Raw genomic sequence first — 23222 nt, 5'->3', positions numbered from 1 at the left:
TCTGAATTTGAAGGGCCAATTACTCTTTTGGGTGTGTTACTCTGATCAATTTGTTGGGTGGCCCAAGAAGTTGCTGGTTTTAGGAGCCCACAGCAGCAGAAAATTCTGCAACAGTTCCAGACACCCCTGCAAAGTGCTCTGTGTATGTGAGACGTACAATCTAGCAGACTCAATGGGGCTTGGTCTGTGGCAGCTAGGGATACTCTTTGGAGCCTTTGATAGGGTTGTACATGTGACCTGTAGCACAGTCCCTTAGAATGTTTTAGTAAACCCCTGCCATGCTTACTCTGCCTTTGAGAACCAGCCTTTGGTCTGTTACTGGGCATTAGCAGAGACTACCATATAGGAACTGGACCGTGGAATAATGATGGAACCTCATATGCCCATTATGAACGGGGAGTTATCTGACCCATTAGGCCATAAAGTTGGGCATGCACAGCAACATTGCATCATCAAATGGAAGTGGTATACCTGAGATCAGGCCCAAGGAAGTTGTAAAAGCACAAGGAAATTAGATGACCTCGTGGCCCAAATGCCTGTGATCCCCACTCTTGCTACACTGCCTTCTGAAAGCCTGAACTGCTTGCCGCAGGGGGTTCCTACGATCGGTTGACTGAGAAAGACTCAGGCCTGGTCTCAGACAGTTCTACGCTATACATAGACACCACCTAAAAGTAGACAGCTGCAACAGCACAGCCCCTCTCTGGCACATCCCTGGGCTGGGGGTGAAAGAAAATCCTCCAGAGGGCAGAATGTTGAACAGTCCTGGGTGAGGTTTGGGTGGTATCCTTCACCACCCAAGTGGTACCAATGAAGAAGACACAGGTATGGATGTGCCAGCAGAAGACTGTGCCTTCTGCTATGTGGAGACGTGTGTGCCTTCCATTATCTGTAGGGACAGCTGGGAGACTCCTGCTGTCAGATTTAACATACGAAACCCCCTCAGTCTCAGAAGCAAGCCCTTTCCTCAATGGTAGGAGGCCTGAAGGCTTTTGAGGAAAAGAACAAGGAGTCCTAGGGAAAGGGGTTGGGCTGGAGCAAGAAAAGCCTTTGTTCTGTTGATGTGCTCTGCAAAATAATTTCATTAGTAAGTGTATAATGTATCTTAAGGCCCTGGCATCACAGTCCAGGAGAGCTTATGGAGCCAATTTGTGGATGGTCTCCATGCATCAAGTGAGGTGGGATGGGACCATGTTCTTACAGGAAAAAAAGTTTATGGAGTAGCGAAAGTACATTCTCAAATGATAACAGTATACATAGGCACAACACGTACCATACGCCACCTTATAGACATTAAATGCCGTTATCCCTCATAACAACCCTTTATTCCTTTATTTTTTTCACACGTGGAACTGAGACACAAAGCAGTTAAGGTATGTGAGAACGCAACACACATTGGCAAGGCTTAGTATTCAGACCCACAGTCTGGGTCCAGGGTGTCTACTATATCTCAAAATAGTATGGCAGGTGGCTGGAGGTAGCAAAGATAGGATTAGAAAGTGAGTGAAATTTAACACAGGGCAAAGGAAGACCTGCTCTGTAGCCTAAAACTGCCTCTCTCTTGTTTGAGGAGGTAGGACAGGAGGAAAAGGAATCATCACACCTCATATTTATTAGATGAGCTGCACTTAATCTTCTCTGTCTCATAACCTTGGATTTGGGACCCATTCCATGTTTCTGGGATGGGACTGAACTCTTTGAATTATGTCCTGAACAAAGGTATAGGTAGCCCATCATTTCCCAGACGAAACAGGCCATGGGCCATTGCCAAAACCAGGACATGCCACATCTGCGTTAATAAGCCTTTATTAACAGTTCCAACTCTAAATAGGAGAAAGCAACCACAAAAAAAGTTCTCAACAGGATGTAAAGTTTATGTGCCTGGCCAGCACATGTTTGGGCACAACTAGAAGGCATCTGAAAGTAAACTATCTGGGGTCTGGGGAGTCAGCGGATGGTGTAGCGTACATAGGGAACCTCGACATCCTCGCCAGTATCATCGTTGCAGCACAGCTCAAGCACCAGTGCCCTCACATGGTGACCCAGCTTTCGCTTCGACACATGGCTCACAATTTCTGTCATCCTGGGGAGAGAGAGGAGAGGGTCAGGGACATAGCAAGAGAGGAGACACATATGGGGCTGAAGAAGGTAGGGAAAGCCATGACCACAAGTAGTAAGGCTCTCCACCCCACACAGGGCCTTCCTCATCCTGCCCAGTGGCCAACTCACGGCTGATCCAACCGTTCCTGGAGTTTGGTAGCTGGCATGAAAAAGGAGTACAGCATGGATACACCTCGGGACAGCATGGTAATCTCTAATTTGTGCTCTGTCTGGAGAGGGTGGGACGGAGGACAGACAACAGTGTCACAGAAAAGGAGAATACGAATCACCTGCACAATCACCGCCCCTAGGTGGAGTGAGTGTAGAAAACCTCACCTTAAAGTAGTCAAGGAACTGTTTGAGAGTCATCTCTTCACCATTAGGCTGCAGCCCCTGCACCTCAAAGCGATCCCACAAGGTCCACTCTTGGTTATAGTACTGTAGGACAAACACAGGGGAGTCTAATATGGGCTAACCCAGATGATCCTAGCGTAACCACTGAACTTGAGTTTTTAAGATAGATCAATCACAACCTTCTTTCGTCCTAAGCCACCTGGGGCCCCATATCAGTGTGCAAGCAAGTGATAATCTTATTCTGACCAATGTGTCTACCAACAAGGCGATCCTGTTATCTTCTTCACTAATCTTCTACTTCCTTGACCTTCCCATTTAATATCTAACTATCCTGACCTTCTCATTACTTCTCAAAGATGCCAGTCACATTTGTACTTGGCACAATGCAAAGAACTGTATAATGAACGGACAGATGGTATACAAAGAGTATGGTACCCAAACATGCAAAGAGCATCATCTGCTATGAGTCAGCTGTCCAGGGATACAGGTGCACGCACACCCTACCCACCACATACATAAAGACTCACTCACTGATGGGCAAAACCAAAGGTTTTCATATAAGCAGGCCCCTACCTGGTGCCGGGGTGGGGCAAGAGGTTCAGAGAAGCTGAAGAAGGGCAGGGCCAAGTTCATAAAGCTGTTCTTATAAGATTCAAGCTGCCGGTGTCCCTGCACCACTTTATATAGCTCCAGACACACGAGGCCAACTATAGCTGCTGTGGTTGTGGCAATTGCAGGGATGATTTTCCCTGCAATCAGCTTGCTCTGCCAGAGAGAAGATGACCAGCAGAGGCCATCATTAGAGAGGTTCAGGGTCTACAGAGGAGGATAAATGTGGGAGACTCACCCTTGGGAAAGGGTGAAAGCTTAAGCTCTAAATACTACCATTACCTTATGCCGATCTGCAGGGGGAATATTATAATTTTCTGCTCGGAGGTTGGATGCAGCCACAATGAAATCCATATGAAAGTTGGTATTATCATCCTGTTGTGAATGAGAAGAGAGGACCAGTATGGAAGAGGGAGGGAGTGAGAAGAAAACAAGGTTTCTTGGCTACTAAGGATTCAACTATATTTGCACCTCAACACACTGCAGACCAGCCAAAGAATCTGGCAGGCCTAATCCCACAGAAGCCTATGATGCCTCAGCCTGTGTTCCCACCCTGTTGACGGTCCCAACCCTCCCCAGCACCTTTTCAAAGTTGATAGGGTACATCTTGAAACCAGGGAGTTTCTCTGGGCTGGGAAGCATGGCTTTGAGCTCCTGTAGGCGGCTATCATCTGTAGGAAGAGAGGGGCATGTTAGTCCTTTACATTCCAGGCCCGGGTATGAGGAGAAAGGAGACTAGAATGGGGCAGAGATTTCAGACAGCTCAAGGATCAGACAGATCATGGAGACACACTGCGGGAAAGTGCTGAGGGTGCAGGGAAATGTGGAACAGAAAACACCCACACAAGAAAGAAAGATGTAGACAGGAGTAGGACCATAAGAAAGAGATATAAATGGAGATGCTGAACAAAGATAATAGCAATAACAATGGATGTAGACAGTAACACTATTCAGAACATGTAAGGGATGGAAGCAGTCCAAGCGTCCATTCATGAATGAATGGCTAAAGAAGTCACATGTCCACACAATGGGCTATTACGCAGCTATCAAAAAGCCAGAGTGCTTTATGTTAGAGACAGAAAGACAACTACTTTAAGATGCCACTGACATGAGATATTTATCTCTAAGAATCCAACTTCATAGACACAGAAGACTGAACAGTAGTTGCCAGGGCCTGGGCAGGAGACTGGGGAATTACTTTAGCGTGGACAGAATTTCATAATTTAAAGGTGAGAAAGTCCTGGAGATGTTTCACAACAGCATTGATTTTATTTTAATGCTGCTAAACAGAACACTTAAAAATGGTTAACACTTGGGTGGCTCCGCCGGTTAAGTGTCCACATTTGGATCAGAGTCCTGGGATTAAGCCCCAAAGGGAGGCTCCTTCTCCCTCCCCCTTATCTGCTACTCCCCCTGCTTGTGCCTGTACATGATCTCTCTCTGTTGAATAAATACATTTAAACCTTTTTTTTAAGTGCTTAACACTATAAATCTTAGGTGTTTCTACTGTAACACTTTAAGAATGTAGGTTACGATACAGAGATAGGAGATTTTTTTTTTTAAAGATTGTATTTATTTATTTGACAGAGAGAGAGAGAGATCACAAGCAGGCAGAGGCAGGCAGAGAGAGAGAGGAGGAAGCAGGCTCCCTGCTGAGCAGAAAGCCCCATGCGGGGCTCGATCCCAGGACTCTGGGATCATGACCTGAGCCGAAGGCAGAGGCTTTAACCCACTGAGCCACCCAGGCGCCCCGAGATAGGAGATTTTAAAGAGTTCCACAGACATACATGGGAGATACTTGGAGGAGAGAGAAATGGTAACACAACAGAAATAGAGGGGAAGAAAATATGAGCAGCAGCAGTAGGGAAAAATGGGAAGAGAAGAGAAATGTGAACAGGATAAAATCAAAATGTGAAATGAATAATAGGAATGGCAGAGATATAAATTACGTATGGAGGATGGGCTAGAAGGAAATACATGCAGTGTTGACAACTCTAGAGATACACACAAAGAAATATACAGAGAGGAACAAGAGAGACGAGTTAGTTGGAAAAGAGCAGGATCGGGACAAATATACAGAGGAAAAAATGGAAAGATATATACAGAAAATATACAAAATAGAGACGGACTTAGAGAGTATCCAACAGATATGGGACAGCTAACAGGAGATTGAAGCTGGAAGTTGGAGGGTAGTTATAAATGGTAAGATGAGGAGGAAGACCTTGGTGAGGAAATGAAGAAAGACATGGAGGTCAAAACATACATTGAAAATACATACAGATGGAACTTGGGGATATGGATGGAGATCAGGAAGGAGTTGACCCGGGGAAGACATCAAAGAAAACTATTTGCCAACAGTCTGAAAAACAGAGGAAGAATAAAATGGAGGAAAGGAGAACAAAAATACAAACACACACACAGAAAGAAGATGTACAATTAATCCTGAGAGCCAGAATGGGAAAAAGAAAAATGGGAAGAGAAAGGAGGAATACATGAAAGAATTTTCTTCAATCACCCATCTTAACACTGGAGGAAACAAAGACCACAGGAAAGCATGGGTCAAACTCAGGCCTGGGAACTCAGAGCAGAGAAACCAGGACAACTAGTGTAGAAATGTGGACATAAGATAAATGGAACAGTGCTCTGAGCCAACTGGATTAAGCACCCTCACCAACAGAAGCACTGGCGTTTTGAAGCTCCCTGTCAGAGATGTGGATCCTGACACCAGACTTGGGGGCGAATTCAGGGATGTCCATAGACTGCAGAAGTATGGCCACAGCAGCTCGGTCCTGAGACCCCATCAGCCCATAGGTCTGGGCAAAGAGATTGGCAGCAGCCATCACATAATCCAGATGCAGGGGCTAGAAGGCAAGATATGGACTAGTGAGCAGATCGGTCCTCACCCTGGAAACTCAGGCCTTCTTCCCAGCCACCACTATCCACCCCAACCAAGGATAAAATGGTTAACAATAGAGGGAGGGAAGGGGAGACTTACATTGTTGACATCAAAGATGAGCGGGTGTGGACAGCGTTTGGGCCCAGACCAGAATAGGGCTCCAGAGCTTGTAAGCTAAGAGGATAGAAAGGGTTGGGGAGCAGGGCCTGAGAGGAGACAATCCTGACTCCTTATCTCAGACCTAGATGTCCCAGCTCACTATCCCTGGACATTGACTTTGTGATATATATGCAGAGCTATTTATCAGTATCTTACGAATTTTCAGGCATTAAACCAACTTAAATAACTTAGTAAGTACAAATTAATCCTCAAAAAACTCCCAAGATCTAGGTCATCATTATTCAGAGATGAGGATACTAATATGCAGAGAAAAAATATATGACTAGCTGTAAGTCAAATGAAGCTAGAATGTGAACAGATTGTACTCTTTTTTTTTTCTTTTTTTAAGATTTATTTACTTCTTTTGAGGAGAGGAGCGGGGGTAGAGGGAGAGGGAGAAACAGTCTTAGGCTAAGTACAGTAAGTCAAGCAGAGAAAGACAATTATCACGTGGTTTCACTTATATGTGGAACATAAGGAATAGCATGGATGACATTAGGAGGAGAAGAAAGGGAAAAATGAAGGGGGTAAATCAGAGGAGGAGACGAACCATGAGAGACTGTGGATTCCAGGAAACAAACAGGGTTTCAGAGGGTGGGGGTGGCCTTGCCAGTGATGGGTATTACGAAGGGAATGCACTGCACGGAGCACTGGGTGTTATACACAAACAATGAATCATGCACCACTCCATCAAAAACCAATGATGTATTGTATGGTGACTAACATAATATAATAAAAAATGTTAAGTATAAATAAATCAAAATCTTAAAAAAATGTAAAACTCAACACCAAAAAACAAATAACCCAACTAAAAATGGGCAGAACACACGAATAGATATTTTTCCAAAGTAAACATACAGATGACCAACAGACACATGAAAAAAAGTTCACCACCACCCATCATCAGGGAAATGCAAATCAAAACTACAATGAGATATAATCTCACACCCATTAGAATGGCTAAAATCAACAAAATAAGAAACGACAACTGTTGGTAAGGATGTGGAGAAAAAGGAACAGTCATGCACTGTTGGTGGAAATGGAAAGTGGTGCCACCACTGTGGAAAACAGTATGGAGTTTCCTCAAAAAGTTAAAAAGGGAACTACCCTATAACCTAGCAATTGCACTACTGGCTATTTACCCAAAGAATACAAAAATACTAATTCACAGGGATACCTGCACCCTGATGTTTATCACAACATTATGGAAACAGCCCCAAAGTCATTTAATGATAACTGCATAGATAGAAGATATGGTATATCTATACAACAGAATATTACCTGACCATAAAAAAGGAATGAAGTCTTGCCATTTGTAATGGCATGCATAGAACTAGAGACTGTTAGGCTAACTGAGTAAGTCAGAGAAAGACAAATACCATATGATTTCACACATATGTGGAATTTAGCAGATGAGCAAAGGGGTAGAGAGAGAGAGAGAGAGAGAGAGAGAGAGAGACAACCAAGAAACAGCCTCTTAACTCAGAGAACAAACTGATGATTAGCAGTAGCAACGTGGAGGGGGATGGGTAAAACAGGTAATAGGGAGTTGAGGGAAACTGGAAGTGGAGTATGAACCACGAGAGACTACGGACTCTGAAAAACAACCAGAGGGTTTTGAAGGGGCTGGGGGGTGGGAGGTTGAGGAACCAGGTGGTGGGTAATAGGGAGGGCACATACTGCATGGAGCACTGGGTGTGATGCCAAAACAATGAACACTGTTATGCTGTAAATAAACAAATTAAAAAAAAATTAAAAAAAAAAAAGAACCAAGTTAAAAAAAAAACAAAAAAACAGGTAACAGGGATAAAGGAGTGCACTTATGATGAGTAGTGGGTATCACGTGGAAGTGCTGAATTACTCACTATATTATGCTCTTGAAACTAATACCAAACTGTATGATAAAACTAACTGGAATTTAAATAAAATCTTAAAAAAAAAAGATTTATTCATTTTAGAGTGGGGAGGGGCAGAGGGAGAAACTTTTTTTTTTTAAGATATTATTTGAATGAGAGAACACACAAGCAGGGGGAGTGACAGTGTGGGTGTAGGTTGAGAAGGATTCCCAGTGGAGCAGGGACCCTGATGCGGAACTCCATCCCAGGACCTTGAGATCATGACCTGAGCTGCAGACAAACACTTAACCGACTGAGCCACCCAGGTATCCCAAAGCACTGGCTCAGTTTTTCTTGAGGTCTTCTAAAATGGTCTTGGTGTGCCTACCATAGCTGAATTCGCTGTAACAAGAGCTCTTAGAACACTACCTGCTTCTAGAAAATGCATTCTGCCAAATGAACTCAGCAAGTATGTAATACCTGGTCAGGAGGAAAGTTGTGCAAAAGCTGGCAAATGTTGCTGGAGTACTGAGTGTGCCAGTGGTGGTAAGCCCAGGTCACACAGTCAGCCCAGGTCTGTGGCCGCTGTAGTACCAAGCTACGCTGCACGGCTTCCAGCATTTCCAGGGGTTGGGTGCCTGCCAGGCGCAGTGTCCGTTCCACAAACTTGGAGTCTCTGACAGGAATCAGAGGAAAAATGGGCAAGATTACACAGAGGCCCCAGGAGTGGGCTCAACTACATGGAGAGCTGGCCCCGACTTTCCAGTGGCAGGAGGCCTATACATTCATTAATTGATTCAGAACATGTGGCTGGTGCTGAGCCATACAGTGGATACAGTATGCTCGGCTGGCGTGTATGTAGAGCAGAAGTGAGAGAACATTTGGACAGGATTACTCACGTGAGATACTGGTTGACATTTTCTGCTGCGTGCTTAAAGAGACCTTCAAACTCATCGCGAGCCCACTGCAGACAAAGCAAAGACATTACATGGGGCTGAGACACAAAATGCGCTTCTGTAGGCACTAAAAGACCATCCGCTTGGATGCCTGGGTGGCTCAGTCAGTTGAGCTTCTGCCTCTGGCTCAGGTCATGATTCCAGGGTCCTGGGATCAAGTCCCATACCAGGTTCTCTGCTCAGCGGAGCTTGCTTCTCCCTCTGCCTGCTCTCCCTCCCTCTGCCTGCTCTCTCTCTGGCAAATAAATAAATAAAATACATTTAAAAAAAAAAGACCATTAGTGAGTGAAGCAATTGGGAACAATATGGCTATCACAAGATAACTAAGGAAGAAAGCCCCTCAAAAGTGCCCCTCAAACTACAAAGTCCTACCCTCGCAATTTAAAAACCAATGGCCTTGATCTGGGCAGTGGTTACACAAAATATACATACACATATATATATAGATGTATATATATATATAGAAAACTTATTCTTAAGATAGGTACACCCTCCTCTAGATGTGGTGTGTTTCAAGATGAAAGAACAAAGCTCACACCAAAAATAATACATGAATGATCCATACAGGTCAGGGGGACTGGACATAAAATAAGATACAAATTTTGCCCTCTGCAAATTACAAGGTCAGTAAATACAGCCACTGGTGAAGTGATCTGTAACCTAGAGATCCAGGTTCAAAGGCCAGCTCAGCCACAGTGCTGTGGCATACAAGGTAATGCCTTTATCTATGTATCCTTATTCTGAAAACATATTCCGTAAATGAAGGATCTATAACTCATGGGTTGATATGTTGAAATGACTATACATGTACGTATGAAAAGCTTACTTAAAACAGTGCCCAAGTACTCACTAAATGGTAAATACTTTACAAACCCTTGAGAGAAGTACTTCTCTCCTCCCTTTTTTCACATAAGGAATCTGAGATGTGAGGAGGTTAAGTCCTTAAAGAGTCACATAGGGAATTTATTTTAAGAGCTTGTTTTATAGTCCTTCTGCATGGGCGGCAAGGCAATAGAGTAACATCTAATAAAGGTTACAGGTATGGACACACACAAACGCACATATATGTCTGCAAACATACACGTGTGTACATGTACATATGCATACACACAGGCTGAGATGGAGACACAGGTACACTGCAGTGAATATATCAGTTTAAATACATCCATGGTACAGTTATTGGTAACTGCTGGGTTGGAAGCAAGTAGGTGAAGCAAGTAGTTCTGTTTCTCCTTATCTTCCTCCTACTCCCATACTCTGAAATACGGTCTTTAAGGGCTGCATTAAGAATCATAACACATAATTAATACATAATACATAATTCATAATACAGTGGTCATCCTCGGGTTCAGAGAACAGTGGAATTTGAGTTAGGTTCTGGGTATTGGTTAAATAGGTATGTTTACTTTGTCCATTTAGACAATACGTACACTGTTGTGTATGTACGTTATAGACACAGAATCATCCTGACATGCCGATTCTTAAACATATGGTGTGCAACAGGAAGGGGAATCCAAAAGTGGGCTAAATATTACAAGTAATAAAGAACTAGCAGAGATAATGCTAAGAATTTAGTTTTTAGCCAGAATATAATCTGTTTATATAAGATCACACTTTCTTTTCTCAAATGGAAGTTCCGTAAAATACATTACATATTATATGAATACCCATCTCTGGGTCTACAAACTAAACATTTTTAAGTTAAATGAATCATTTAGTAAGGCTTAGACTGAAGGGTGTAAAACGAGAGAAAGAGATTTGAAGAAAAGGTACATGTTACACTGGCACTTACATCACCTGAATGACAAGTCAGGTGGCTGAGAGGCTGTTAGGTGCCTGTCCCTTCCACCTCTCCCTCCCTCCAAAAGTGATCACCTGCAGTGTGTGTTCGATGGCATTGGGGAAGTTCTTCAGTGTGCAGATAGGGATGGACTTCTCAGGAGGGTCCTGGCTGGAGCTGTACGACTCTGTCAGGAAGGGGATAACCACCTGCACGCTGCCCTTGGTGCCCAGTGTGCCTGACTCCAGCAGTGGTTTACGGTAGTACACACAGCGGCGGTCTACATACATGCCTGTGGGAAGACGACGCGGGGTGGTAACATTAGGATGGGACAGGAGGACAGATACACCCCCAAACACACACATACTACTCTGCCCTTGTCCTTAACCCCCTCCCCAAACTCACGAGCATCCATATTGTCCAGGGCGCTGGCAATACCATCAAGGTTCTGGAAGAAGCTGTCGTCATAGATATGCTCTGTGTCAGGGCCAACACGATTCTGATGGCTCATTACCCGGATGTACGGATTTATCTGGCGCACAGCTGCAGCAGCTGTTTCAGATTTCAGTTTCTGGGTAGGGGTGGAGGAGGAGCTGTCATTCATATGTTCACCCTATAAACCTTTAGAGAGTTGTTCTGACAACTGGTTTATCTAATGGTGGGCAAGATCTACACTCTGAGTTCAGTAGGCTCCCTTCTTTAGCAGCAGCCTGACAAGTGTCACATGGCTGAGGCTGTGACAAACAGGCCCGAGGGGGAGCAGAAAAGGAACAATAAACCAAGTAGGAGACAACGGATCAAGTATCTGCAACATTCACTGCTTTTGACTTAACAACATCCAGAACTGGGATGCCGTTACCCAGATAAAGCCAAGGTCCTTGTACAAATATAAACAGTATACTCTGAAAGCCCAAGTCAGTCAGGTCACATTCTTCTTTTGCTCAAAACCCTCCACTAGCTCCCACTTTCACTTAGGGTATGAATTGGCCCATATTACTTCTACAGCCTCATCTCCTACCATGGTCCCTTCTGAATGACCTCTCTGTTCCAATGAGCTATTATTCCAACATCAGAATTTTGCTCAGGCTGTTACCTTTACCCAACACATTGCTTCCTAAATTACTTTCTCATTCTCTATCATCCAAGTCTTGAGGAAATGCGACCCTTCCACTGAGGACTTCCTTTACCACACTGCAAACCACTCTCCATGGCACTTCCCTCTCATCCTGGTTTTTCATGTTTCATTGTACTTTGCACCATCTTAACATCAGCCATGTACTTGGCTATTGTAAATTACTGTTTATTGCATCCATCCTCAAAATAAGGATCTTAAGAAGAGCATCTTCTATGTGCGGCTACAGCTACAAGAATTCCCTGTGCTAGGAATTTAAACTACATCAAAAACTAATGACGTACTGTATGGTGACTAACATAGTTTATTTATTTTTAAAGATTTTATTATTTATTTATTTATTTGACAGAGAGAGAGATCACAAGTAGACAGAGAGGCAGGCAGAGAGAGAGAGGAGGAAGCAGGCTCCCTGCTGAGCAGAGAGCCCGATGTGGGACTCAATCCCAGGACCCTGAGATCATGACCTGAGCCGAAGGCAGCGGCTTAACCCACTGAGCCACCCAGGCGCCCCGTGACTAACATAATTTAAAAAGAAAATTTAAGGGCGCCTGGGTGGCTCAGTGGGTTAATCCTCTGCCTTCGGCTCAGGTCATGATCTCAGGGTCCTGGGATCGAGTCCGGCAATGGACTCTCTGCTCGGCAGGGAGCCTGCTTCCTCCTCTCTCTCTCTCTCTCTCTCTGCCTGCCTCTCTGCCTACTTGTCATAAATAAATAAAATCTTTTAAAAAAATTTAAACTGGTAAAATTTTGTTATTCGTTGATTTGAAAATGGAATGATTCCATTACACAGTAGAAATATAAATATGAAAAATGTTTTCCAATACAAAAACGTCAGTCACAAAATCCAAATTATATGTACATTTTTACGAATGTTTTAAGTTATGTAATCTCTTAGGAGGCAGCTGGATTCTCTTCTCTACCACATTTCAATCTGTTAAATGTATAACAGAGGAAATACTCAGTTTTACATAATATTTTAATAGCATTTTCAGATAACTGTTGATATTGAAAAAAAATCAAAACCTGAGAATAACAGTGTTTTAAAGTGGAGATGCAAGGTAAGATCTTCAATCTGTACCACTATCTACTGGTTTGATTTGCGCTTTGAATGGATCCTTAGGTACTGCTCTCTCTTGTACCATTCTGCATTTCTTCAGTTGGGAGGGGGGAGTTTCTGAGTTAGGGAAGTCTTCCTAAAGTACCATCGAAATTTTACCTGACAAAGTAAGAGTAAAATGTCAAATGATGTCTTGGTAGTCTTAAAACAATTATGACCTTGGGGACTTGATGAAAAGTGTTGTGGACCTCCAGTCTTTTCTCACTAGACAAAGGCAGAAAGCTCTCCTTTGCTATGTTATGCATTCCAAATATCTAGGGCAGTGCAGAATAGCAGGATGACAAAATGAAACAAAAGACTCTGAGTAGCCAGAAATAACACAGAAGACTTCTCATACTGATCCTCCAAGATTGAGGGAGGAAAAAAAAAGTGGGGGTATGTATAAAATGATGAATGAAATGTAAAGACATGGTAAGTATTCAATTATCTGCAGAAAGAATGAGTGGTAGAAAAAAAGAGAGAAGAGAAAAGCAGAAAGAAAAATAGAGACAAAAAGACCTAAGCTACTAAGATTAAGGACAAGAAATATAGGAGAAAAGAGAGAGAAGCAGCTCATCCAGTTACCAGGTGTAACTACTCACCGTGACATCCCAGGGCCGGAACAAAAACTGTCGATTGAGATTGGACTTCTCAATGGTATCCATGTCTGTAACAGTGATTGCCCCATTCTCCCCACAGCCTAGACCAATCATGGCAAAGTTCTTGAGGAGTTCACAGCCAATGGCCCCTGCACCTACCTGAGAGGTTGCCAAGAAGAGAGACACAAAGAGTGAAAGCAAAGCAAAGAAACCTGTTAGTCCTCACTTCCCCTGAAGATACTGAGAAAGGGTAAGGGGGTCCTGTATTACATATTCAAATCCTAGAGGATTTGAATGTTTTAAGTTATGTAATCTCTTAGGTGGCTAGAAATCCTAGAGGATTTCTTAGACTGTCATCTAAGAAAGAAGGCCCCGGATGGCAGAATAAAGGCACATTATCAGGCTTTCCTGTGTGTGAGGAAAATGGAGAAAGGGAGGAGATGAGGGCACAAAACCAATTACCCTCCCTTGTGAGGCAGGAGACTCTAGAAAAGATTGGCCAGAGGCAAGTAAAGATGACTTGGCTGGTCCACCATGGCATCACTCACCAAGAAGTAATTTTGCTTGCCCAGCTTCTCTTGCAGGTCTGAGCCAAATACAGCCACCTGCCCATCATAACGGTTCTGGCACTGTGTCACGTGAAGGGAGGAGGATCAGAGACGAGCTGCCTTGCAGAGACCCCAAATAATACGCTCCCCATGGGGACCCCCTCACATACCGGGCGACATCTGTCCTCTGTGAGGGCCTGCCTGTCCTCGGGGAGACACTCAAGTGCATCAAAGTACAGCCATTGCATAAGAGGCATAAACTTCCCAGAGCAGGCCTGAGGAGATGGTAAGAAATGGGAGGTCATCAGTGCTTAATGAAAATCGGACCCAGAAGGACAGCCAGGGATGGAATCAGGAGGGTACCTGGTCTGTGCTCAGCTCTGCCCTCTTTACCCACACTGACCTTCACAACTTCCTGGGCAGCCAAGCCCCCAATAAAGGCGTTTATGGGTGCCAGATCCCCAGCAGCCACATATGCGAGTTTTCTAATAAGGTCCTCATCCAGGGAGTCCTGCTGCACCACTGGCAGGGCTTGGGCATTCACAGCCTGGGCTAAGGCCACCAGAGCTGTAGCATCCTCCTGGAAAGGCAAACAGGGCCAAGAGAGGACCAGTCAGGCCAACTGTGGGAATGAGACAGAGAGACAGTAGATGGGAGAGCAGGTGAGGCTTTGGGCCAAAGATGCCGGCTGGCTTGCCCACTCATCTACCTCATTGTGGGGCCGAGGAGACCGGCCATGCTGAGCACAGAAGCGGTGCAGGGCCTGGAAGCCAATGTGCAGCTGACCAGGGCGAGGAAACTTGGCAAAATCCGTTATCACAAAGTCTGGCTCTGCCAGTGAGGCTAGCAAGGATTTCTGTGGAGAGTGGGATATCAGCACCAGAGAAGTGAAAATCCTAGAGGTATAGAACCCTACAGCCCACCTCCACACATACTTACAAAGCTGATCTTCTTAGGTACTTTAACCTGACTGACAATGCCTCCCCGGGTATACTCAGAGAAGCTGGAAGTGTCACAGATACTAAAGGTATAGGGACCTAAGGGAGGAAAAGAACGGAGTGTCTGTTACTTCAACCACCATTCCTCCTACCCCACCACAGAGAACCAACAGCACCATCAAAACAAGAATGAAAATCGATCTTGACCCAGTCTACGCTAAAACAAACTATTCAAAATACAACAGGGAGGGAAAACAAACAAACACAAAATAAGTCAAGTAGCTTAATATGCACCTAATTGGAGTTCTGGAAGTCGTAGAGGATGAGGAGAGAAGGGAAGGGACGGGAGGGATAGAAAGGGGAGGCAAGAAGAAGGAGTGATATTTTGAAAAAAATTGTGGCCAGTAATTTTCCAAACCCAATACAACTGTAAGCCGACAAATAACATAGTTAAATAAACCCAAACAAAAGAAATTGGAGAAAAATGCACTAAGGTACATTGTCATGATCACATACATTGTTAATCATCAGTGGTAGAGAAAAAGAGCACATGACATACATAAGGAACGAAGAAAAGAATGAAAGCATACTTCTGGTGGAAAATAATGGAAGCAAGACAATACAGCAACATCTTCTAAAAGAAAAGAAAAACTGTCAAATCAGAATTCCAATGTCCACATAAATGGCTTTCAAGAACATAGGCAAGTAAAGAACATTTAAATCTCTAAAACACTAAACGAATCACCACCAGCAAATCTCATGAGTACAACAAATGGTAAAGGACATCCCTCAGGTAGAAAGAAAACTATACTAGATGTAAAATCTGGATCGACAGAAAATAAAAAATGGATTTAAAAAAAACACAAAAAAACCTTATTTTCTTAATTCTTTCAAGTCCCTCTCTCTTTTTTTAAGATTTTCTTTATGTATTTGATAGAGAGAGAGATCAAAAGTAGGCAGAGAGCCAGGCAGAGAGAGGGGGGAAAGCAGAGTCCAATGGGGGCTCAATCCCAGGACTCTGAGATCATGACCTGAGCTGGGGGCAGAGGCTTAACCCTCTGAGCCACCCAGACGCCTCTCAACTCTCTTTAAAGCAATAGGTTTTAAATCCAAGCAAACGTATTGAGGAGTTTATGACAGAGAGAAAATACACATGGGGAACCAGGAACTGGGAATATTCTGTTGTAAGGCTTTTTTTTTTTTTTTTTTTTTTACATGAGGTGATAAAGTGTTACTTAGAGACTATACACTAAATATATATAAAGTTCTGTATTATAAATTCTAAGGCAAACAAGCAAAAAGAGATACAGTGAACAACTAAGCAGGAAATAAAATCAAACACTAGTGGCATAAGCTTGCCTCTATAGTTCAGCTCACATCTATTTGGTAAGGTCCCAAGGACACATCTCTCCTAAATGTTAGCTCAGGTTTCGAAAGGCATCTCTTCTTGGCCTTTGGTCTAATTCATGCTACAGTTGTGTGTCACATTTTGGCCTCTCAATCAGCCCACGGCACTCCCTTTGGTTCAGGCAATCATTTCTTGTGCCCAGCCCTGACATACCCAGGACTTGGATCTCCATGGGGTAGGTGTCATTGAGTTCATCCATGCCCTGGACTTCTGTGAAGGAGACAAAGTCACCGCTCTCAAATCCATGCCGGGCCTCATCTAGGCAGGTGACAACACCTGGGCTATCCTAGTTCAAAGAAAAGTAAGCCTCAGGGGTAGGCTCCGGGTACCATGAGGAGACAGGGAGAATTACTGCTGCCCACCTTCCTGCCAGAACCCTTGGGGTGGATCTCCTTACCTTTGTAACCATAGATACCATAGCACTGAGAGGCTGCTCCCCATTGGAATCTGTAAGGATCATTTCCTCTCCAAAGTCACAGAACAACTGCCTGTAGGAGACAACAGGGCTAGAGCCCAAAACCTGTGCATCCAGGTACTCTATGAGCCCTTCAAGATGCAGTGAGTAGCTGCTAAGCAAACTCAGCCCCTTTCTTCTGGCGATGAGACGGCACTCATGCCAAATAAGGAAAGCTAAATATACAAAATCAAAACCTAGGCTTGGGTTGGCTGGGAGAAGTATGAGTTCAGTGGGAGCAAAAGGATCTTGCCTGGGCCTGGCAGGTGCTTGGGAGAAAGTGAGAGGCAGGCACTCACCCAAACAGGCCACGTGTGTCTGCCACGACCAGCTTGATTCCATGGCCATGACAGAACTCACCCACCTGCAGCTGGTCCTCCAAGGGAGTGTTGGTGAGGACCACCACCTATACAGAGAAGGAGGCTCAGACACAAGGCTTGGCAGTGGGGTGCAGGAGAGTTAAGAAAATAAAGGAGAAACGCGGACTGGGGTGGGTGAAGTGTCACGCAGTCCAGCACTGGTGGGGTGTCAGGAATGTAAACTTTGCTGGCTCAGTCTTCTTCTATTTATAAAGTATCTATCTGTGTCACGCTCAGTGAGAGCAAGCTCACTGATGGGAAACAGGATTCCCCAGACTCAGATAAGAAAGGTAAAGAGGTCCTGAAAAGACCAACAAACTCTTTTATTTGACAAACACAAAACCCTGCCTTCCCACCACCTAACAGTATCAGGGGAGACAAAAATGAATCATACTCTGGTCCCAAAGTCCAAGTTTATGCCCCCATATTCCACCCTCAATTGCTTCAATTCAAAAATAAATAAAATACCTGCTCAGATCTGGTCTGTGGGGATTTGTGTCTGTTGTTCCCTAGTCCTACACCAGGAATTTCACTATCCATTTCCTCTGGGAAACCCTACACAAGTATATCAGTACCCACAGTCCCCTCTTTCCAGTCTAGCTGTTTAACAAACACACATTTGGAACTTCCATTGTGCCAACTGCTCTTCTAAGTATTTAACCATCACAAAAACTTTGAAGTCATTATTGCTATTATTTCCATTCTACAGATACAAAAATAAAGGCAGATAAACTAAGTATCTTGTTCACTGCCAGGCAACGGCAAGAGCGAGATACCCACCCACCAAGGTATTTTGCTTCAGAGTTCAGTGTTCACAAACACTGCATCACAGAATTTGGCCATTCCTTCCCTTCTGAAAAGCTGTGAGATCCACCCACCCCGCCCCCCCCACCGGACAGTATCCAGGATCTAATTCCTGCCTACATCTCTGAGGCTCCCCCCATGAAACCTAAACACTGGGACAGTCTATTTAGTAACTCCTCAAATGACCAAGCAGAAACAGAATCTGGGAAAATTAGGCAAGAAGCACGATGCAGCAAGGTACCTGGAAACCACTAAGGAAGTCCTCAGTGAGGGTACCAGTAAAAGCGGTGACTGGCACATAGCTGTTGAGCTCAGCAAGGCGGGGCTGTGATACCTCAGCCCGGTTTTTACCAATGTCCTCCTCCCGCAGGTAGAACTACAACAGGGTATAGGAAGAGAAGTAAATGCAAAGCTCAAGGGGGGGGTGGTATCTTGGCAAAGGTAGTAAAGGAGCCAGGAAGAGGAAGGTACCTGGGAGGAGAGGTCAGCCCATTGGGCAGTGCCCTGGTCGTGCAGGGTGACAGCTTTGACCCCACCAAGGATGATATTCTTGGCAATTTCCACCCCTAGGCCCCGGAGGCCTGATACCAGTACACTGGATGACTGGAGATGCTTCATTGCCTCATGGCCAAGCACATACCTGCCAGGTTGGGAGAGAGTCTGGGTCAGGACTTGACGGAATCAATACCATCTTTTCTGTGCCCCTTCCCACTCCACATCCCCATACTTAGCCAGACTTACAGCTGTCGGGAGTAAAGACCCTCATCTATGTCTGTTTCCCTCTCTTTTTTTGGCATTCCCTAGGAATGAAGAGGGGAAAACACGTTCCGGGGCTTAGCAAGAAAGGAACTTAAATAGTTAACAAACTGCACTCTCTTACACCCTGCACCCCACCTATGAGTCTTTAAGGAGAAGATACTCACGTTGGTCGGTCCCGAGGGCACGTTAAACATTGCTGAACAGGTAGAAGGGCAATCACAACTTGGTTTTGGATCAGGCCCAGGCACACAGCGATTCTTGGAGAGTGGCGAGCTGGACATCTGAAAGAAAAGGGCTAGAGGTGAGCCCTCTGTGGTGGGTAGCCTTTCTTGTTGGTGGCAAGTTTGGAGGAGGGAAGGCCTTAACTACTAGCAGCGCTTTTTAAAGAAGAGAAAGATAAAGAAGAGATGCTACATGTTGGGGTTGCTGTGAGGAAGTGAAAAGAGGAGGTTAAGCTCAGATGCAGCTGCAGGGTGGATGGTAAGAGAGTGCCAGTTTAACTCTTTAAGCTCCATTCCTGCTAACCTCTGGAATGCCTCCCTCACTTCCCATTCCAAGGGAATGCAAAAAAAAAAAAAAAAAAGAAAGAAAGAAAGAAAGACAGACAGACAAGACGGTTCAGGCCGAAAGGACTGAGAAGAGGCTCGCTAGAATCTGAAGTTCTCTGGTCAGTCGGTAACTCTGAGCGCACACAGTCAGTAGATGCTGGGAGAGCACTCTACTCTGGTGGAAATCATGGGGAAGGGGATATCTGATAATGGTAAGGAATCCCACGAAGCAGAAAGCAGAAGGTGAGGGCACCTGAGGGAACACCTGAAAGGCTCTCAGGGAAGACTACAATGTGTGACGTGGAGTCAAGGGACACTGAGTGAAGCTACGGCAGCTGTTGACTTTTGAATTCACAGACAGGCCTCGGATGAGGCTGGGAAGACTTGTACCGGACAGAGGTGGTTAGGACCCAAATCGATAGGGGCAGATACTTATGGAAGTGAGGGCGGCACTGGGAGAATCCTCTGATGGAGGACAGCTTTGTGCAAACAGTTCCTGTGTGATGTTCGCCAGTGACGAGGCTCGCAGGGAAGATAGATCAGGGTTATCTGGAAAGAATGCTGGGACCACAAAGAAAGAGACTCTTCAAAAGTAGATACGGAGGGCTTGTCACTGAAGGGCAATGCGGGGCCCAAAGGAGTTTCTCATGGAAGAGGCTAAGGTCTTGAGGAGTTAGGGGAGGTGGGCCATTAATTACAAATGCTGGGTCTAGAAGGGGATGCAGAAAGAAAGACGTCTTTAGGACTGGGTAGTGAAGTCGAACGTAGAAACAAAGCAACAAATATCTGAATAGAAACGCTGGATCCGGAGGATCTCTGGCAGAAGAAGCTATGATGAGAGATGTGAGGAAGAAGTCTCTGACAGAGCGCCAGGCCTAGATGCTCTGCATAGTCTGGTCCGTGTTTTTAGCTTTGCAAGGTGACCAGGAAGACGATGTCAGCAAGCGATGGGCCGTCTGAAAACAAAGTTCCTCAAAAACCTTTTCTGGGGGAAATGGAAGTCAAATAGAACTTCCGAGACCACGGTCTGGTCCCCTTGGAGGCTGTGAGAAGTGCTGGCAGACGAATGGATAATTTTGGTTTAAAATCCTTGATGGCATATGTTCGCTAGGTACGTTCAAACTGCTGACTTTAGCCGCTCTGTCTGCAAAGGAATGAGATTTGTGCCTAGGTACGTTTGACCTGAAACTTACTTAAAAGCTGGTACGGGGCCTTGGGAAACACTAGGTCACATTCTTAAAAACAAACGTGGGGCCCGCCCCAGGATCAGCCCATAGGCTGCCGCCACAGAGACCCAGCTCAGGCCCCAGCAAAGTCCCAGAGCATCACGCCCCGGGCCAGGGAGGCGCCTTCACTGACCCTTAGTTACCAGCGCTGCGTCCACGGATCGCCCCGCCGCCCACTCCTCACGCAGCCAAAGCAAGCCCAGCAGCCGCCCTCCTTGTCCTCCTCCGTCCCCGCGGACTGGCTAGCGGAGAGTCACACTGCCACAGCCTTCCCCCTCTCCTGGCAGTCCCTTCCACGAACGAGGCCTCCTTTACCTCAACCGCCGAAACAAGATGGCAGCCGCGGAGCCCGAGGTTGAAAAGAGTCGTTTGGTGCTACTCCCGTCGCGCCTCATTGTGAATCACGTATGACGTCAGCAGCCTTTGTGCGACTCATTACGCCGCCGGCTGTGGGCAGGAGGAGCGCCACTCCGTCTGGTGGCTGCCTCGGGTAAAATGGGTATAAGTTAGTATACACATAATTCCGGCACTGAAAAGCTCATGGAAAATAGCAAAGTTCACGTAAAGCTCCCGTGTTTTGCTCACGCTCACGAATTATGCATGGCACTGTGTAACACAGAAGTCAGGTCAAGTCCGCGCCGAAAAACGGACCGAGCAAGCAGGCGACAAACTGAAGCCGTGATAAAGGTTCCCACAATGACTCGTAGGTTTTGAGCCATGGAATTTAAGCCTTTACAATTTCAAATCCGCTGTCAGAACAGACCGATTTCCACTCCAACCCCTGAACTGCACACTTGACTACAGACCAGTGCCTCACTTTCCCCTTCTGAGCAACTGTGATAACAACATCCGTCACTTTACCTCAGTATGAGTCATGAAGTTTGAAATAGTACGTATGTGAAAACATAATAAAATGAAAAGAACGTTGTTACCTAAAAACTTTACAACGTCGCCTTATACCATGAAACGTTACTTTTATATTTATTTATGTAAAACTCAGTTTTTTCATGCTAACAAAGATTATTTATGGTGAGGATGTACCCAGTCATCTCAGAAACCTTCGCTTCTAGGCATTGTGTCATTATAAGGCCTTGAAACACGCTTTCTGAGGGATACTGGAAAGCAAAGTGATCAATGTTATCAGTGCCCATTAAACAAGAAACACAGATGCTAACTAGATCATCAAAGGCACCAGGATGTGACAAAACTCAAGGCACATGTTAAGCACCCAATGCATTTCTGATGAATAATAATAAATGTCATATTGACTGATTGCTACAAGATGGCAAACCCTGTATCGAAAATATATTTCCATTAAGGACCTTAGGGAATCATTTGATGAAATTAACCCTAAAAACCATCTTGCCCGGCCCCCTTTCCTGTGGAAATTTTGATTAACAAGGCAATCTCTTTATCTGTCATAGATCTATTCAAATTTTCTGTTTAAAAAAAAAGTTTCCAGTGGCTTGTGTTTTTCTAGTAATTTGGATATTTTATCTACGTTAAGAAATCTGTGGACATTTTGATTTCTATTTTCCTGACAATGAGTGATGTAGAGCATCTCTTCATGTGTCTGTTGGATATCTATGTATCTTCTTTGGGGGAAAAAAAAAGTCTATTCAGATTCTCTGCTATTTTTTTGTTGTTGTTATTGACCTGATTAGTGATGATATATTTAGTGATTTTTATATATTTTGGATATTAAACTCATATCAGATTTTTAAAAAGTAATTTGTGGACATATAAGTATACCTAGTATAGTCTTTTAATTTTTTTTCAGTAAAGTTCCTAGTGATGTCCTTATTCCTTCTGGTTTTAGTAATGGAGTCATCTCTATTTTTTCCCCTTTTCGTCTAACCTAATGTTTGTCAGTTTTGTTAACTTTTTTAAAGACCCAACTTTTGACTTTTGTTGATTTTCTCTGCTCTGTTTACTCTCTCTAATTTTTATTTACATCTTAGCCTTTGTTATTCTCCTCTTTTTCTTTTTTTTTTCTTTTTTAATCTCTTTTTGTCTTGTGGTTATAATTTCTTACTCCTAGTTTCTTGAGATGTGAGTTTGGGTAATTGATTTGAGATCTTTTTTCCTCATGTGGGCGTTTACAGCTACAATTTTTTTTTTTTTTTTGAAACTGCTTTTGTTGCACCCCATGCTGTTTTACATATTGTGTTTTCATTTTCATTTATTTCAAGGTATTTTCTAATTTCCCTTGTGTATTCTTTTTTGGCCCACTGAGTATTTAAGGATGGGTTGTTTCATTTACACATATTTCTAAATTTCCAGAATTTCCTTCCATTACTGATTCTAGATTCATTCCATTGTGGCGAGAGAACATATTTGCTATGATTTCAATCCATTTAAATTATTGAAATTTATGTATGATCTAGCATATGGCCCATCTGGGGAAATACTGAATGTGCATTTCAGAAGAATGTGTATTCTATTGGTGGTGGTAGTGTTCTGTATATGCCTGTTAGCCCTGGTGGGTTATAATAGTGTTTATATCTTCTAGTTCACCAGTGACCTTTTGTTCTTGTGTCCCTCTTTGGATATAGTTAACCATTTCCCTCTCAAATTTTGTCTGTTTTTGACTCAGATATTTGGAACTCTGTTGTTAGGTAGGCATGTTTATAATTCTTGTATCTTTTGACAGGTAGACCTT

The 23222-nt window shown here is 44.2% G+C and overlaps 1 protein-coding gene across 1 annotated transcript; it reads right to left on the bottom strand.

Annotated features, from left to right (window-relative positions):
• Nucleotides 1–1822: 1822 nt before the first annotated feature.
• LOC123935827 (ubiquitin-like modifier-activating enzyme 1) lies at nt 1823–20805 on the bottom strand. The gene is made up of 26 exons (XM_045996632.1): nt 20694–20805; nt 18951–19067; nt 18769–18827; nt 18499–18667; nt 18269–18403; nt 17164–17270; nt 16808–16898; nt 16564–16696; nt 15004–15101; nt 14774–14920; nt 14468–14644; nt 14235–14339; nt 14065–14145; nt 13520–13675; nt 11095–11260; nt 10785–10981; nt 8853–8917; nt 8434–8629; nt 6059–6133; nt 5735–5924; nt 3646–3734; nt 3346–3438; nt 3028–3219; nt 2437–2538; nt 2230–2330; nt 1823–2083 (listed from the first exon to the last, which is right to left on the bottom strand). Exons 2-26 carry the CDS (start codon nt 19065–19067, stop codon nt 1948–1950), a joined length of 3177 nt encoding a protein of 1058 aa, XP_045852588.1. The 5' UTR covers nt 20694–20805; the 3' UTR covers nt 1823–1947.
• Nucleotides 20806–23222: the final 2417 nt, after the last annotated feature.

This window comes from Meles meles, chromosome Y (genome assembly GCF_922984935.1).
Source record: "Meles meles chromosome Y, mMelMel3.1 paternal haplotype, whole genome shotgun sequence".
NCBI lineage: Eukaryota > Metazoa > Chordata > Mammalia > Carnivora > Mustelidae > Meles > Meles meles.
The sequence above is the reverse complement of the archived record's forward strand: the minus strand, read 5'-3'. Positions and strand labels throughout refer to the sequence as shown.